The sequence below is a fragment of the Tubulanus polymorphus genome, chromosome 2, assembly GCF_964204645.1.
Source record: "Tubulanus polymorphus chromosome 2, tnTubPoly1.2, whole genome shotgun sequence".
Taxonomy (NCBI): Eukaryota; Metazoa; Nemertea; class Palaeonemertea; order Tubulaniformes; family Tubulanidae; genus Tubulanus; species Tubulanus polymorphus.
The window spans coordinates 17794011-17812740 of record NC_134026.1 but is presented as its reverse complement, the minus strand read 5'-3'; the positions used below and the strand labels follow the sequence as shown (position 1 = coordinate 17812740).

The 18730-nt window shown below is 40.6% G+C and overlaps 1 protein-coding gene across 2 annotated transcripts in view; it reads right to left on the bottom strand.

The window, feature by feature from the left end:
* Positions 1-22: 22 nt before the first annotated feature.
* LOC141898384 (calcyphosin-like protein) overlaps positions 23-18730 on the bottom strand; it is a 30740-nt gene continuing 12032 nt past the window's right edge. Inside the window, exons 4-6 of one of the 2 annotated variants that reach the window (XM_074784242.1) lie at positions 11191-11400; positions 6299-6400; positions 23-3326 (exon numbers count right to left, since the gene is read on the bottom strand). In XM_074784242.1, coding sequence (XP_074640343.1) covers positions 6299-6400; positions 11191-11400 — 312 coding nt within the window. In that variant the 3' untranslated portion in view covers positions 23-3326. Of the gene's footprint in view, positions 3327-4914; positions 5037-6298; positions 6401-11190; positions 11401-18730 lie in introns of both variants that reach the window. The other variant, XM_074784241.1, reaches the window with a different exon arrangement.

Sequence of the window (18730 nt, the reverse complement as noted above, 5' to 3'; positions counted from 1 at the left end):
TCCAGTTTTCATTCCACTGGCATCCTACTGAAGTTGAGCAGTACTCATTTCTAAAGGTTCCATTCATTCAAACCCTTGTAGTAACAATGTAGAGACAACTTCTTTCTTGGTGATATGTACTATGTAATACATGTATATATGTATGGAATCCATATACTTATGAATGGTCGAGTAGATCAACATCAACGTCATGTAAAATTTTATATAATATAAAATATACATATATTTTCATAGTGCTACTAAGAGTAATCATACATTATATTGGATACAACATTATATGGACAATATCGCATTTGAGATGACCACTCATTAAAACCAGCATCACAACAATTCCTGTAGGAACAGCAATGAAAACTTCTTGATAAAATGAACAAAAATTTAAAATAACATTTCAATTGGTCACGGATTGATAAAAAGTTACAATCTCTGGACGATTAACACGATGGATGGAAAAACTAGTACCAATTTTCCAATTGCTGGGTTCAGTAGCAATTTGGACGGAAAAATATAGCGCACAGGAATATACTTGTATATATTTGACCTGATTCGATACCACTCATAGAAAATAGTTTGAATAAATATAAATAATTTTCTCTGATGCTAAAGAATGCTAATTGTACTAAAAACAAATTGCATTTTACCCAGTAATTGTAACAAGAACACCCCAGATAGGGGGCAGATCTAGAAGATTTTTAAACAAGGGCGTTCTTTGAGTAAAAAGAAATTTGTTGCCATAAGAAACCCATAACGGGTGGTCTGGGATCCTCCCCAGAAAATTTAGAAAAATTTATGCTTTTAGATGCATTTCCCTGCAAATGAATTCTGTTCTTATTCCTCTCATTGTCCCAATGTTTTTCAACAACACTTGATTGATTGAAACGTATGCCCCCTCTAAATCTGCCCGTGCTAATAAATGTACATGCACAATCACCTCAATAGCAAACCTCGCATAAGTCGGATAAAAGGTCGCAGTCGAAGTTTCTTCTTAATATTTTGGTAAATTTACATTAAAATCGCATATGTTAAGAATCATCAGCTATTTGGGCCAGAGAAATTCAGCCAGTTCCGAAATATCCAACTTTTATACATGAGGTTTATTGTATGATAATGATATGAATAAATTCTATAAACCATCAGTTAGTACTAAAGTATGCTACCCTTAATGTGACATTATACTACTTACTACTTACAAAATCATTAACTAATGAAATGAATGATGTAGCATACATAGATTTGATAAGACTTGATGTAATCAAGACAGAAAATCAAGAAATTAAAAGGCCTTTCATGGTTACCTTTGAAAATACAAGTGTTTCTACAAGTAATACCAGCAATTCTTTCTGTGTGACAATTTAACACAAGTACAAAATCCCTCTATTTCATCAAAATTATGAATGTAACTCATGAAAATTATAAAATTGACATTTCAGGTCATTAACAAAAAGCACGGACTCACTAGGCAATCATCACAGCTGGTGACTGAGTTGGTGATTCAGTCACAGGGGATTTTCTCAGTGATTTGGTCACGTAGAGTAGCTAAGACATTATGTGACGCCATCGGGCGTCTTGAGTTCATCGCTGTTGTGACATAACCAGATGCTAGCACCACCCCTTAAAGATCTAGTCGCCATTTTGCTATCACATGAACCATTGGAGAACTGTCATCGGCCAGTTAATAGGCGTATAATTGCCATAGCTTGACACACTAGCCGATTCGGTCACCGGTGACATAAAGTGTTGGGAGACTGAATTCGGATGACTCAAAGGTAATAGATATTCTTCAACTGCCAAACTTGATAGGTGGATTTACCGTCAACTAAATTGCCCTGAAAATTGCCTATTGTCCTGCTAAATCAGAATCTGCCGACTTGGTATTTTCCAGTACAGTACAGGAATGTAACAGTCATTTGGCAATCAAAGATTTACAAGCAGGACTCAATCAGTTCATAAAAAAAATATTAATATCTACATAACAAATCTAATATAGTCTGGCCACTTGTTCAAAGAATGTATGATGTTAACAGGACCCAATTCGACATTACTGAATTAAAATTTGAAGAAGCTTGAATAATAAGAAACTTATTTTTACTCCAAGTGTTAAATCTAACTCAGAAATGTCGAAAGAGGTTTTGGTTTTTAATACGAAGTAACATGTTTAAGTACATTTGTAAATCGTATTATGCCACCAAAAATTCAAAGACCAGTGTTTATGGATTTTGGTTCCTATGATCAAAATTTGACAACCTTTGTGCAAACTAACCTAAACCTATAGAGCTAGTTTCCCATACCAGCTATTAAGTAGAGAATTTGCCAACGAGAAGAATGGACAATGACTGTAGCTACGCTTACGCACCTTTGGCAGATAACGTTGAAATTAAATAGAAAGCAGCCAATGAGTAATTCTACAGGATGGCATGGTTTTATAATACATAATTCTGGAGTCAGTGTAAAATGAAGGCGTGTATAATGATTCAGGACAGCCAAAAAGTTTGCCTATTCATTCAAATAAATAGTTTTTCAGCCACATTTCACAAGGGTGTCACCAGGATTTTTTAAGGCGCCTCGAATGTATGGAATAATGGAACTACAGTGAAACCTCATTACAGCGAGGGCCAGAAAATATGCTCGTTATAACCATTAGTTCGTTCCAGTATCCAGTATGAAATTAGTTAAATTTCTTACTTGGGACAAAATTCTGTATTTGTTATATTCGATGAATAGTTGTATCAGAGTTTGTTATAATGAGGTTCCACTGTAATTGCAGTAACGATAATGTCGGTTTAGCTGAGATTACTGAGCATTGAAGTCTGAGGTCCAGAGATTTTCGAAAAATTACGTAAGCAGAAAAAAATTACCTGCTTCTAAAATATGGAAAAATAATTGATTTTAAGATGATCAAATCCTGCTGAGGAAACCTAGAGTATCGATATATGTTTTGTCAGTTCTTGTCTGGTTGAAAGTAAAATTCTAAACCGGACATTCGCACCCGTTGCTCCCTATGGTCCTGATGACACCCCCATTTACTTAATACATTAAATTTTCCAGATCCGTCTTCCCCACCAGAAGGCACACAGTACATAAATTATGGTCAATAACACATAATCTGAAACCGCGATTTTCAGTCATTTAGATGACATTACGATATGTTGGATAATGTGAAAGATTCAGTGAAATCTAAAGTTCATTTGATTACACAGAAATTCTCGCACCTGGGAGCTGATAGTTTACAAGTTCCAGGCATTTCGCATCAACAAGTCAAAGTAGGCATCCGAATCAATACTGGCACTAACTCCAGAATAGTAGTTGATAAATTCTGAGCGGTGTATCTGAAAAGAATTGCAAAAAATCCTCAGTGCATGCAAATTCATTTTAATTCGATTTATAGATATAGAAGAGACATTTTGATATGAATAAATGCAGATACGGTTGAAATGAACAGCAATATTCAATATCATCATGTGATTTATATATTCAATTTCATTTACCAATGTATCACCTATTCTAAATATCATCACTTTAAGCTTTTGTTACCAAAAAATGATATGAACGTCTTTAAGTGACCCATAAACATAGAAACACAAATAAATCATTGTCTACAATCACAAAATAAGACATTATTCGCACATTCGCCGCAAGAAAGCACATTCATTTGCTTTTGGTCATTCATTTATTTGATTGTCTTGGGTGATTGATAGAGATTGATTTGATGCTCTGAGCCCAGTTCACAAAAAGGTGTAACTCTTAAAATCGGTTTAATTCCTTAGTTGATCTTAAATCGATTTAGGCCTTGATCTTTTAGTGTAACTGGGCCCTGGTGTCCCTAACAAACCAACCACACCTACCGGAAATGAAACGAGATGTTTCATTTCAATCACCGAGTCAGTGAAATGAGGAGGCTCAAAACAAATAAGGCCAAGGCTTTTGAGCCTGAAGTCAGTTTTCTCATATCCCAATTACCAGTAAGGTCGATACCAAGTATAGAAACTCAGACATCTTTGGTTAAATGAAATAACCCAACTGTAAGACAACACAACATTTCAAGGCAGGGGCCAGTTCCTCAATAGTTGTATGAAGCAAGCCATTGGATAAATGCAATGGTAACAGTGTAATCATGTTAATTATGAACAACCAACCCACTTTTGAGTTACTGGCCACTGTCCAGTCATTCATGAACCATCCCAAGAAGTTTCTATTTAAAAGACTAGTAGATATCTCATGTTTGCAATTAAGCAGGTATCAAGCTACAGCTGGAGAGCACTCTCTCAGACATTCAACAATTTTTGTCACAATTTCATTGTCCAAAATCCGGTTACATGAAATGGTTAAAGCTTATATCGGTTAAGCTTGAAATGTTGTCTCCATGGACAATGTTGTCCTAGGTTAACTTCTTCATGAAACCTAGGGTAAGTTAATACAAAATTCATGGTTATTACTATTTGTTACTTCATGTATTTAAAGACAACAATTCAAACTTGGCCGTTATAAGCTTAAATTTTTTGAAACTTTAAATGGAACACTGGCTTTTTAGCTCAGGACCTCACATGAAATTAAATCGAACCGCTCTCTGAAAAATCGATTTTCAAGACTCGCTTTTAACAATGGTGAATGTCTAAAGGGGTTGGTTCCAGACCATTGATTCATACCTGCATTACAATCAAGTTAAACATAATCCAGAATCAAGCTGTTGTCTTTAATTTAAAATGCAATTGTCAGGAATCCATTGATAGCGCATCATAAAATAAAATCAGTGTAGCACTTACCAAGCCCTTACTGATACTATTTTCAAGTATTACGGTAACATTTAAGTAATATAGGTGAAAGCTTAATGAACAAAGAAAGCGCCATTGTTTAAGCGGAGTTAGTAAACGGTTATCTAACATAAAAACAATTCGAGCGAATTCAATCTATTATTACCTTTTAGGGATCATCTAACCTGATAACCCGTAAGCAGTTCGCATCATTAGATCGAAATAAGCGTCATGATCAATGGATGCGCTGACACCGGCGTAATAATTTAGAAATTCTTCCCTTGTGATCTACACGCAGTAATAAAAGCAACAAATTCTTGGTAAATTAGTGGTGCAAAGATGATTTTACTGAGACGATTCTGTCAATGGTCTAGGGAGAATAGCTAACCCACTAAACCTCGCTCACTTCAGATCTCGCTGGATCGATAAATTTTCTATGGGGAAAGCGATTCATGGGGCAGTCTCAGCCATGTTGGGTTATCAAAGCATATATTGCGGTTAGGAAATTTTAGATATTTTGTCCAGGCCACAAAATGTTCAGAGGCAACAGGCTTAACGGTAAGTGGAGTCTACTGTACTTGATACTTATCAGATTTGATGTTTTATCCCAATAGACTACACTTGGACAGCGATATATTCATAATCTGGGTGAGAGAGCTTTCATAAAAACCCTGTCACCTTAACCAATAAATCAACAAATTAGCCGGACACCAATGGACCTCTCGCAGGCCTCCATCTATCTGTGATATTGATGATAATGAAGCTATATGGAAAAGTACAAACATTATCCAGTTCAAGCTACCTTATACTTGGTAAGACAGAATAATAATATCTTTCCTCCATCCAAATAAACTATCTAGCCAAATTTCAGTTTCCAGCCACTTTAGGCAGCAATATCTGAATGACATAGGCTATCAGGCATAATTGGTAGATTTACAAGATATGTCACTAAATTCCAAGTCATAGGTCTGATGAGTTGATGTAATGAACTGTCAGTAACATGCTAGTAAAATCAGTAAATTTATATATTTCATAGAAATACATAAATTTCTGGTTTTTTGCTTTCATTGTTATTACTGGCAGTTGATTTGATTTGGTAAGAAAAGTTGCACGAATTTTAATTGAAATACAGATAGAAATAGAAGCATTGAAAATTATCCATCTACTAGCCAACACTCCCCTGCCATGAGTGGAATCACTGATTGAAACAGTTGCATATAACCAGTACCCCATCAATTTATGACTACCGGTAATTGTAATTTATGTTACAGTGGAACCTCGTTGCAACAACCATCAGAGTACCAGAAAATATGTTATAAGCCAATCATTTTTTAGTGGAATTATTAGAATTTGCCTGTTTGGGATATAATTCTGGTTTTATTTGGTGAATGATTCTATCTGAGATCATTATAATGAAGTTCCACTGTCATTTTACATAGGCTGAAAGATTATTGAAAGCATGCTATGGAGATATAAGCTATATATATATATATATATGTATCTCATTAGAAATATATCTAATAATGAACTACCACCATTCGATTGGATACCTAGATTTTCCAAGCAGTTCGCATCATCAAATCAAAGTAGGCATCTTGATCGATGGATGCGCTCACCCCCGCGTAATAATTGGTGAACTCTTCTTTTGTGATCTACGAAACAAAATATCATCTCACGATACACGAACTAAAACACGAGCCCCATGGGCCTTGAAGCATTGGTTGATTACACTGTGGTAAGGTATTAAGTGGTTAATGCTTTACATCTGCCAGAAAATGTTCTATGACGATGTTGATCGGGAAGACCACAGACTTAAGAATTGAATGAATTTCATTTTTCTGCCGAACGATTTAGCCTATAGGCTATTTGTATTGTTAAACCTCATTTACGCGATTTTGTTAAAAATGAAACTAGTTTATTCTGATGTTTTCCATCATGTCCCACCCAGTTAAGAGATTTATATCAATCAAGATTTGTATACCAAGATTTGAAAACCCATTTAATACAACAATTTCGGCCCTTTCGCCTATATTAGATTCGTATTTAACGTACACCTGTAAGGGAAATCTCGACTGACGGTGGTTTTCCTTGCATGAACTGTTAGGCCCTATTGCTGAATAATGAAAACAAAAACAGAACGATTTTTCTGAATGCAAAATACTAAGGGGCATCACCCGGACAAATGTACGTATCAAAACGTCGCAGAGAGCAACGCCGGCGTTGGTGTCACTACTAAAGCAGGCTGATGATTGCTTGTTTGTCTTTTTGTTTGTTTATGTCGCTTGGACCTTGGTTTTTAACCCTATTGGATTGTTCATTTAACCTCACGACGGGACGGCCTCTGAAGTGTTGCCCGCACACTGTAAGCAGTCAGCAGGACTCGAACCCACTTGTCACTCAACATTGATAGTGGCAAATAACCAATTGCGACAAACAATGTGTAAATTTAATCACTGTTGTGGTGTTCAACATGTGGAAAAGATAAAAGTTATTTTCCCCAGCGTGCATTACAAAGCGAATCAATCTGCCGAGTGCGTAAGGGGCTGCTACCGCCTCGTGAGTGCGCAGGAGGCAGGCAGGGCGTCTTAAAGTGAAAACTTAATGTAGAATATAGCCTAACCGTAAAATTTTACAATAAACTGTCAATCAACTGATTGATGATACAACATGGTTGTTCTCGGCGTACTTAATAATGATGTTCCTCCAATTAACAACTCTGGTAAAATTGAATAAAACGATCTATCTTTATTGGTGATATCGTATCGTGGTGGTAGCCTACCGTTCAATGTACGTATTCTGACGCTGAGAATTAATCCCAATTAATCCCATGGTTACTGATAGTTGGAATAACAGTGATATTCAAACACTATGATATTTATAAATATAATAAGAGGTACATAATATCATGTTTTTCTATTCAGAAGAGGCCGTTCCCATTCTTAACTGCCAATGTCAATGCGGACATATCACTACGCAATTGCTTAACCCCCTCTCATCCACCAGATAACTTACGAGAAAAATGCGATAGAATAACTTTTTGGGCCATTAAATCAAAATCTGGCGACGCTATCTTGTAGGGAATAATTGAAACATCATTATGAGTCATTATTAGCTGTGTCTACTGTTTTATGAGAACGGAGTAACAATTTGAAGTTACTTTGAAAATGAGAAGAGTTGGCGCTTTTTTTTTCGATCCATTTTACTAGCATTGGTATGACGTCATAGACGTCAACCAATGCTAAAAAGCAGAATCCCATGGCACAGCAGAAAATTCTTATCCCCAAGTAAAGGCCAAGTATAACATAAAAGACAGCAATCTGAAAAAATGTTGTGTGAACACATTAACACATTCACTTCTATGATCATTATTGTGGGATGCTACTCGAAAGCTTTCATTTTAGTAGGCTGCACTGTCTACAGGGAAATAATAGAGAAAATTTAGATCCATTCCCGCTTGTGTGCACATAGGCCTAACACACTGTTAGCATGATAACCTCCTACCATGTGCACACATTATCAATATGTGGGAAACACAAACTAGGGGTCCAGGGACACCATGCCCACTTGGGAAGTGGTTTCAGATGTTCAACAATCTAACAATATCAATATTCAACGCCCCATCCAATGACCTTGAAAAAATCCAATGACCTTGAAACTCACCACAATCTTAGAACATGTCAGCAGTTACAATTTTGTAATTGAGTGGTAACAAAATATGCCTATTTACCAATATGATATGGAAATACTAAGTTATTCTACTATTCAACGCCCCCTGGAGACTATATGAAAAACCCAATGACCTTTAAACTCACCACAATAATAGAACATGTCATAAACTACAACTTTGCAATTGATCATGGTAGCAAAATATGCCTAGGTACCAAATATAATAAGGAAATACTAAGTTATTCTACTATTCAACGCCCCCTAGTGACCATATAGAATAACTAATGGCCTTGAAACTCACGACAATCATAGACCATGTCATGAGCTACAACTTTCCAATTGATTGTAGTAACAAAATATGCATTTGTAGGAATATAATATAGAAATACTAAGTGATTACATTGTTCAACACCCCCTGATGGCCATAAGCAAAAACCAATGACCTTGAAACTCACCACGATCATAGACCATGTCATGAGCTACAACTTTCCAATTAATTGTGGTAACAAAATATGCTTAAGTATCAATATAATGTGGAAAAACTTTCTTCCACCTAGTAATGAGTACTGATGACACCAAGATGGCCATTTATTGCCTGATCAAATATACCTGTCTCGGGTATAAGAGATCCCTTTCCAAAGAATACCAATCACAAATTGCAATGAAAAATTGCAAACCATTAGGAAGCTACAGGACTCAGAATTCAGGCCAAAATTGACATTTTTGGGCACAAAAAAGGTCACACAGGTCAGCTATCTTGAATCCGATCGACCCAATTTTTCTCAAGCTGATGGGCCCCTGGGGGATACAAATATATACGAACGATCAAGGTAATTGATAAAAGCATCCTCAAAATTTCCTTCAAAAACTTGGAAAATGTGTAAAAAGTGCTGATTTTGGCGAACAACAATGGCTGCCAGTCGCCATCTTGAATCTGACAAGGCCAGTTTTTGGGCTGAAGATGTGTCTAGGGTAGATACATGTATAAACCAAATATCAAGACATTACCTTGAAGCCCCTTCAAAACTTCCTAAAATAACTGGATTCCATCTACGGATGGACGACGGACGAAAAGTGAACGCAATAGCCCGCTGGGACTAAAGTCCCAAGTGGGCTAATAATATACCCTCCTTAATCTACTTCTCTAAGCAAGACCCATCTAACTGTAAATTCTTTTTTTACCCATTTTCATTATCATATCATAAATCATTATTTACCATAAAAGAAGGCCATAGGCCTATGTACAGACACTGACAGCCTCTGGCAGTTTAGATATTCAGTGTCTTTTGTGATATAGGTACTTAAAGTACCTCTCTTAAACTGTTGTTTATGAGAGTTCTATGTAAAATAAGTCAACTAAGTGTCTCAAAATTGTGTCTGTAAGTTCCATTTAAAAAACAGCAACGTAATCAGAAAATGCACAATCAATTGATCATGATCTGCGTATACGTCATGTCAAAAGCTAGCTACCTAGCAACTGGTAGATATTCAGGTCATATGCTTTAAACTTTTAGTTGGTAGCTACAGCTTGCATAGCCCACACTTAATGAACGCTCGCCTGAGATAATTCATCTTTGGAAATGGTGGAAAACATTAAGGTATCTTGTAGGCAACAGGGAACATAGCGTTCATCTATCTAGGTATCTTCATATAGTTGAGCAATATTAAGACTTATTTTCACTGGATAATATACCTTAACGTACTGGAGCTTTCATCTAGTTCTCTTGAATTGTTCACCAACTGGGGTTTCCTCTGATGACATCATTACCATTACATCCCTTATTCGAACTGTGCAGATTCTTACATCAGTGAAACTGATCGGTGGCTGAAAGCACGCATGGGTGAACACAGACGTCCTAGCTGTACCACCTCAGAAGTTTCGCGCCATGAGAACATTGACCACTCTGATCACAGCTTTGATATGGATGCTGTTAAGATCTTAGGAGGGGAACGCCAAGCTTCAAATATGGGGTGAAGAAAGCCATCCACATCAGAACTCTCAACCCAACCCTTAATAAGGTCAGGCCGGTATAAACTTTCAAATGTGTGGAATATTAACAGAAATAAGGGGCAGCCACTTACTGCTTCAACCAATTAGAATCCTAGAATAATGTCATCAGAGGAAATCCCAGTTGGTGAACAAGTCTAGAGAACTAGATGAAAGCTCCAATAAATGAAGCTATATTATCCAGTGAAAATAAGGCTAAATTGCTAAACTTTAACAGGGAACATGTCTTAAACCCTTTCAGTGCGGTGTACAAATCAGTGGATTTTGCTAGTACACAGCACTGTGGTGTATTGATTTAATTAGGTATTATTAATTATCTCTCTGATGGCAGCACCTGTCAAACATAGTGAAATATTAGTAACTAACGTTATACCGCGCCAGGGTGTAGACGCACTATAGTGCTATTCCCGTAATTCAACATACTAGGGTGGAATTTTCAGAATTTTCAAATTATCTTCAGCACCATAGGGTATTAATTAGCCAGCACTGAAAGGGTTAAAATGTTTTCTGCAATGAAATATTGACGAGAAACAGAATCCAAATCTACTAGCATGAATATTTTCTTACACATTTGTTTGACATGACCGAACAATAACTTCAGAATCCAAATCTACTAGCATAAATATTTTCTTATACATTTGTTTGACAGGACCGGACAATAACTTCAGCTAGTTTCAATGTACATGTACCGGTAATTGATATATTTATGAAAGTGAAAATGAAACAACAAGAGTAAATACACTTCTTCAGAATAGTTCTATACACTACCTGTCCATCTTTGTCATCAGGGCTATCAAATGAGTCTAAAAATTTCCTCAAACACTGATCTTTCGTCAATTCACCATTCAAATATTTTGGATGTTTCGAAACATCGTATACACCATGCAAATCCTCAACAGTCACCACTCCATCACCTGTGCGATCTAATTTCACAAATGCTTCGTGAATCAGCTTCACCCGTCTTCTGCTCATCGGTGGCTGAAATGAAATGCAGCTAAAATTACAATTTTTGGAACTAAAATTTGTATTTCCGAGTAGTACTTACCCTTTCCTATGGTTTTTGCCAATATTTTCTAAATTTGGATTGATCGCCAATGGTTTTTCTATACAACCCGGCCCTGCGGTATTGCATTAGCCACCGACGAAATCCGCCATTTTTTTACGTCATAGCAGACCAAAAAAAAAAACAGCTATGCGGGGCAGGTGGGCGGGATTCCCACCATAGGAAAGGGTAAGTACTACTCGGAAATACAAATTTTAGTTCCAAAAATTGTAATATTTCCGTCGAGTACTGCACCCTTTCCTATGGTTTTTGCTAGACTAGCCTAGCACAAGGATGGTGGGAAAGGTAGATAGAAAAACCACCGCTCAAACGCAAGGTAAGAGGGAAAAAGAGAGCACTTACCCAAGCACGGAATGGAGCACTGTAGCACAGGGAAGACCGGTTGGCCACAGTGAGTCTGTCCAGCTCAGGGCCCCCCCAGAATTTTGCGAAATTAATACTTGCAGATATGAGCCCAAACTATGTACAAGGATACACCCCCTGTGATCCTGATAATGCAACATAAATATTCTACACTAAAGGGTCCGATCGGAAAGAACGGACACCTTGAGCCATGACAACAGGACCAAGTGAAGCTAATGAGCCTAACTGGCCTGAAACATCCCGTAAATAAAATTACGTGAATGTCGATCGAGAATTCCAAAAGGCAGCCCGACAGACTTCCTCCAACGGAGCACCCGAAAAGGCTGCGCAGGAAGTAGCCATAGACCTCACTTGATGAGAAACCACTCCCTCCGAGGGTAGATTCTCCTTCAATAAAATGTCCTTGATCAGTGAAGAGACCCATCGGGCCACTGTGTCCCGCGAAATATCACCCTTTAGGTGATCCAGCAGCGGAATAAATAACCGCTCCCGTGAACCCCTCCGTGAAGCAGAGCGATCTAAATAGAAACACAACGCCCGCACAGGACATAAAGTCCTGTCCGGGATGCCCGGTTCCACTCGATGTTTTAGGGCTTCAATTCGCCATTGACGCCCAACCGAGCCTGGTCGTTGGTTCTTTGCCAAAAATTCCAAAGCAGGCCGCAGCGAAACAAATTCCTTCGCTGGCCCAAAGACAATATGACCTTGTCGGACTGAAAGCGCATGAATCTCAGAGCGACGGGCCGAGCAAGCCAAGAACAGCAAAAATACAGTCTTTTTTGACAAATTTGCAAATGACGCTGCCGAAAGAGGTTCAAATGGAGCCTCCATTAACTTCTTCAAAATTACAGACAGATCCCATGGTGGAACTGTCCTTGGTACCCGAGGCCGGGAAATAGAAAACCCTGCAACCAGCTGGGATATCCGATGATCCCCTGCTACATTTGGCCATCCAGAAGCACGCAATGTATGAGAAATCGCGGAGCGGAAACCTTTAAGAGTTATGACCTGCAAACCTTTTACTACAAATAGGTGCAGTAAAAAATCTGCCAATTGAGCTACAGAGGGTGAGCATGGATCAATTTCCCCTGCAGCACACCAATCCGCAAAATGACTCCATTTGGCATCGTAAATGGTACTTGTTGATGGCCGCTTAGATCCTGCGATAAAGGAGGCAGTCTGTTCTGAAAAGCCTGAAGCTGACAAGGATCGCTGGACAATGGCCAGGCGAGCAGATTTAACCACTGGCTGTTTGGATGATGCCGAAAGTTCCCCTGAGACAGAAGCGATGGGAAATTCGGAAGAATCCTGGGGTTGTCGCACAGTAGGTTGAGAAGTGGCAGGAACCATTTCTGAGCCGGCCAACATGGTGCTACCAGAACTATGTTGCAATTGACTGATCTCTCTATTTGATCCAGTAAGCGCGGCAGGACTGGTGTGAGCGGGAACGCATACGCATGCATCCCCGACCAGTCCAGAGAGAAGGCATCGACCCCCACGGTTCTGCGTCTGGAAACGGGGACACAAACAGAGGACACCTCCGATTGAACCGGGTGGCAAACAGATCCAGCAGCAGATTGCTAAACATGCCCCGAATCCGATCGGCTACTTCTTGGTGGAGAACCCATTCTGTCGCAATAGCCTGACCTCGACGAGACAGAGCATCAGCCATCACGTTCCTTTTCCCTGCTAAATGTGCCACAGTCAGGGACACGCCCTTTGTCTGGCACCAAAGAAGAATTTTGGCCGACAGACCTGTGAGGGTTTCTGAGTGAGTGCCCCCTTGGTTCTGAAGGTAAGCCCTCACTGTTGAATTGTCTGTGGCTAACCAAACGTGGTGGCCCTCCACTCTCCTGTGAAAGAACTTCAGGGCCTTCCACACGGCCAGCATTTCTAGGAAATTTATGTGGTTGGTGGCCTCGTAGCGAGACCATCTCCCGGCTTTGACTCGGTTCTCCAGATGTGCCCCCCATCCTTGGTGACTGGCATCCGTGAATACACGAACTGGAGCCTCTAACGGGGCTAGTGACACCCCGAGCCGAAGATTCGTAGTTGCCGCCCACCACTGAAGATCCGGACTTAGATCGGTTGGAGGTACGGGAATCAAGGCCTCCCAGTTGCCCTTCGACTGAGACCAGAAGACCTTTTAATATTGTTGCAAGCGCCTGCTTCTGAAGCGGCCTAAGGGCACCACCAGACCCATGGAGCTGATGGAGCCTCGAGCCGTGACCAGTAACGAGCTGTTCTCGGGATTGTGGACACTCCCGCTACAGCTTCTTGAAGTTTGGCTACTCGAACCATAGACGGAAAGACTTTGCCGATTCGGAGATCGAAGTCCATGCCGAGATAAGTGAACTGTTGGGCCGGCGTCAACTGAGATTTTTCCCTGTTTACGCGGAACCCTAGCTGATGGACTAAGTCCAAGACTGAGGTCATTGCCTCCCGACATTCCTGAGCCGAATTCGCGACTATTAACCAGTCGTCGAGGTAAACGAACAGTCAAACACCCCTTGACTGAAGTACCTTCTGAACTGACTTGACCAACTTGGTGAAAATCCACGGGGCCGTACTGAGGCCAAATGGAAGAGACCTGAATTGGAACTGGCGGCCTTTCCACTTTATCCTGAGAAATCGCCGAGATTTTGGGTGAATTGGAACCTGAAAGTAAGCATCTTTCAGGTCCAATGAAGCTGCCCATTGACCCGGACGGAGCCCTTGAATCACGTCCTTGGGCTTGGTCATCCGGAACCTTGGAATGTCTAGGTGCCGATTGAGGGATGACAGATCTATCACTGTCCGTTGACCCCCTGTGGCCTTTGGTACCATGAATATTCGAGAAAACCAGCCGGGAGAAGTTTCGTTGCAAACTGGTTCTATCGCTCCCTTCTCGGCCAATTCCTTGAGAGCCGGAGAGATTAAGGCCTCCTGACCTGGTTTTGGCCGCATGGTGGGAGGTGACCTCATCAGGCGCGGTCGCCTTAGGAAACGGAGACGGTAGCCACGAGAGACGACCCGGGAGGGCCAACCGTCTAGAAAGAGGTCGGACCAGTGGGTTGCTGCCTGCTGCAGACAACCTCCCAATGGTCCCAAGAATTCATTTCGAGTTTTTCCGAAAGGAAGAGCCCCTTTTTGGAGCCTTCCCCTTGCCTCGATACGAACCGGACGAGGCTTGACACGATTGTTGAAGTTGCACGCTAGTTCTCCAACCGGCATCCGAAGCCGCCTGAGAAAGCGCTGAAGTTTGAGATGGTCCTGTTTGCGTCCGTGCCGAACCTTGCGCCGTCGGCTTCGGACCAGAACGCTTTTTCCACGGAGTTCGGGGGTTGGACTTGGCCTGAACCTCCCGAATCTTCCTCAGCTCTGCGGAAACCGGAGCGCACCGATCGGAGAAGAGACGTGAAGACGTCCCCAATGGGGCTCTCAGCAAAGCATTGGACACCATATCCGGTAGACGAGTTTTTGAACTGGAGTCCATCACTGACTGACGGGAGGCTAACACTAGATTAGCCTGACCCTGAACCGACAACGGAATTACATGCGAAACAGACCGAGCCAAAGATGGGATAATCCGGTCCATTCCCTCCAGTTTTAGGGCAACTGACTCTGGGTCGGAGCCCGCATGAACGGCGGCGTGAGACTCGCGAAGCTCACCCGTCAACACCTTAAGTGCCATATCTTGAAACGAACCAACCCTGGTAAGATTGTCCAGGATTGACGTCATGGCCACCAAACCGGACTTAGGCAAACGAATACCCGACTGTGCTGTAACAGTATCCGGGCTGATCAAAGTATAATCAGCATCCAGGCAGTTATGACTGTGATCCACAGCACCTGGAGTTGCGTAATACGCCGAGCGAAATGCGCCTATAGGTGGATCGGTTGAACTAAAATATTCCGGAGCGACGATCAGAATCAGACGATGAACGTACCGGATGTTTTGAACCGGACGACGTCTGGACCGGACCGGTGCCCGAACCGATGCCCGACCCGGACCAGACCGGTACCGACAGAACCGGTGCGGGCCGTTCGCGACTACCGCGGCGCGCGCTTGGTTCCGAACATGTAGTCTGAACCGGCCGAACCGGCCGAACCGGTGAAGGACCAGAGACCGGTGAATGACCGGAGACCGGTGCCGGTGAACCAGCGTTCCTCCCCGGTGAACGGAGTTGGGAAGCCGATCGTACCTGAACAACCGGCGACCACTCCGCTTTACGATAAGAAACAGGATTAGAAACGTCGGTTGGCACGTCAGCCGAAACCGACGAATCCCTGCTAACTCGACGACGATCTCTTAGTTTAAGAGCCTTATCGGCCCGAAGCCAAAGGTCCTCCGACCACACGTCGCAAATCTTGCAAGGATTGCTCCTTGCACATATTTGACCAGATTTGCGCCTGCACGACGCACAAGAATCGTGGTTATCCCAGGCGCCAAACAAATGCCCGCATCCCTCCCTGCCACGATGCTGACCCTTAGGAGGGGGTGGCATAATTATCCTGTTACAAATCAAAACAATTCAATTGAATCAAATTATATTTGTAAAATATAGCTGCAAAGCAGCGATAACGGGTTTTCTGCACAGTCTTAGAATCCTGTTCAACGGTGGATTTCGACGAAGCATTTGATAAGGCACAACATCAGCCATTACTAAACAGGCTATTAGGAAACAGTATCAATGATAGGTCGCCCAAATGGCTCAGCAGTTATCTCTGAACGAAAACTTGTAGCCGAAATCAACGGAACGCCTCATCTTGGAATAAGTCGGTCAAACTAGTGGAGTCACGCAAGGTAGTATCCTAAGTTGTCTTCTGTTTAATGTCCTGACAAATGACATACACACTAATCCAACATATCCCAGACCGAGTAAATTTCCAAATCGACCTTAACACGCTGTTCGACCAAAAAACTTAATGTTCCAACAAGAAAATCTTGTTCGAATGAAAATAATTCTGTTTGATCGAACAATACGCTTTTTGCTTGAACCAAAAATTTTCTTCATTCTGACAAAAAATGTGTTCGAATAAAAAGCTATGTTATTGTTGAAATGAAAAGTCCCGGCAAAAAAATGTGGTCGAGCGAAAACAATTTTTTCGAACAAATGTTTGAATGAAAACAATTCTGTTCAATTGAACGAAATACTTCATACTTTCGGTTCGGAGAAAAAACTTTTTTCAATACACTTGTTCGAACGAAAAACTTAATGTTCTGACAAGAAAATTCTGTTCAAATTAAAAAAGATTCTGTTCAATTGAACAATTGTTCGAACGAAAAACCTTTCGTTTGGACAAAAAAAAGTTTGTTCAACTTTGCTCTTGCGATTTTGTCGCGTCGCAGAAAGTAGAACACGTACGACTCCATGTGACTGGCGTTGCTGAAAGATCAGGACGCCAGTGATATGACGACTGAGTTTCAAGTCGTCAAAACGTCACGATACGTCAACATATTTATGTTGACTTGATGCGATATATCGCGATATATCGACATAAATATGGCGACTTGTCGAGTTGGAACGCGACAACTCGAGGCCCTTTATCGCTTCGGTAGATCTTTCGTTAAGTAGGATCACTTGAATGATCGCTTTAATATCACTTAAAAAAAAAAAGAATCTGCCAAAATGACCTTAATATTCGACACTATATCTACGGAAGCGATAAGGGGGCTCGAGATGTCGCGTTCCAACTCGAATAGTCGCCATATTTATGTCGACATACCGCGATATATCGTGTCAAGTCGATATATCGTGACGTTTTGACGACATATTTCGTTTTCTCGACCATTTTCCTCGCGACAAGTCGACATATTCATGACGACTTGAAACTCAGTCGTCATATTACTAGCGTCCTCATCTTACACTTAGACATGCCTTCAAATGACGGCTTGTCCCGTGGAAAATGAGCAAAAAAGCGAAATTTGTTGTGAAAGCGTCACAATATGTAGACATATTCATGTGGACTTGACGCGATATATCGCGATATATCGACATAAATATGGCGACTTGTCGAGTTTGAACGCGACAACTCGAGGCCCTTTATCGCTTCTGTACTATATCAGATTAATCGACTTAAAAATAGGCGAAAGCATAAGTCTTTATTACGTTATTAATTGGCCTAATTATTCAAAAGCTAACAAAGTGGGCGACAAAACCAAAAAAATTAATTGTCTCGGGCGATAAAACCAAAATAATCATTTGTCGCTGGCGATAAAACCAAAATATTGAATTGTCGCGGGCGACCAAACAAAAAAAAAAAATGAATTGTCGCGGGCGATAAAACCAAAATCTTGAATTGTCGCGGGCGATAAAACCAAAACAATGAATTGTCACGTGCGACAACACCAAAATAATGAATTGTCGCGGGCGATAAAACCAAAATAATGTATTGTCGCGGGCGATAAAACCAAAATAATGAATTGTCGCTGGTGATAAAACCAAAATATTGAATTGTCGCAGGTGATAAAACCAAAATATTGAAGTGTCGTAGGCGATTAAAAAAAAATTGTCGCAGGCGATAAAACCAAAATAATGAATTGTCGCGTGCTACAAAACCAAAATAATGAACTGTCGCGGGCGATAAAACCAAAATAATGAATTGTCGCGGGCGATAAAACCAAAATAATGAATTGTCCCGGGCGACAAAACCAAAATATTGAATTGTCGCGGGCGACAAAACCAAACTAATGAATTGTTGCGGGCGATAAAACCAAAATAATGAATTGTCACTGGCGATAAAACCAAAATAATGAATTGTCGCGGGCGATAAAACCAAAATAATGAATTGTCGGGGGTGCCAAAACCGAAATTATTGTTTTGTCGCCTTATTTTAGTTTTGTCGTTTTGTTATAATGTCGCCCTCATTTGCATATACGTGTTTTTTTACGCATGGCCC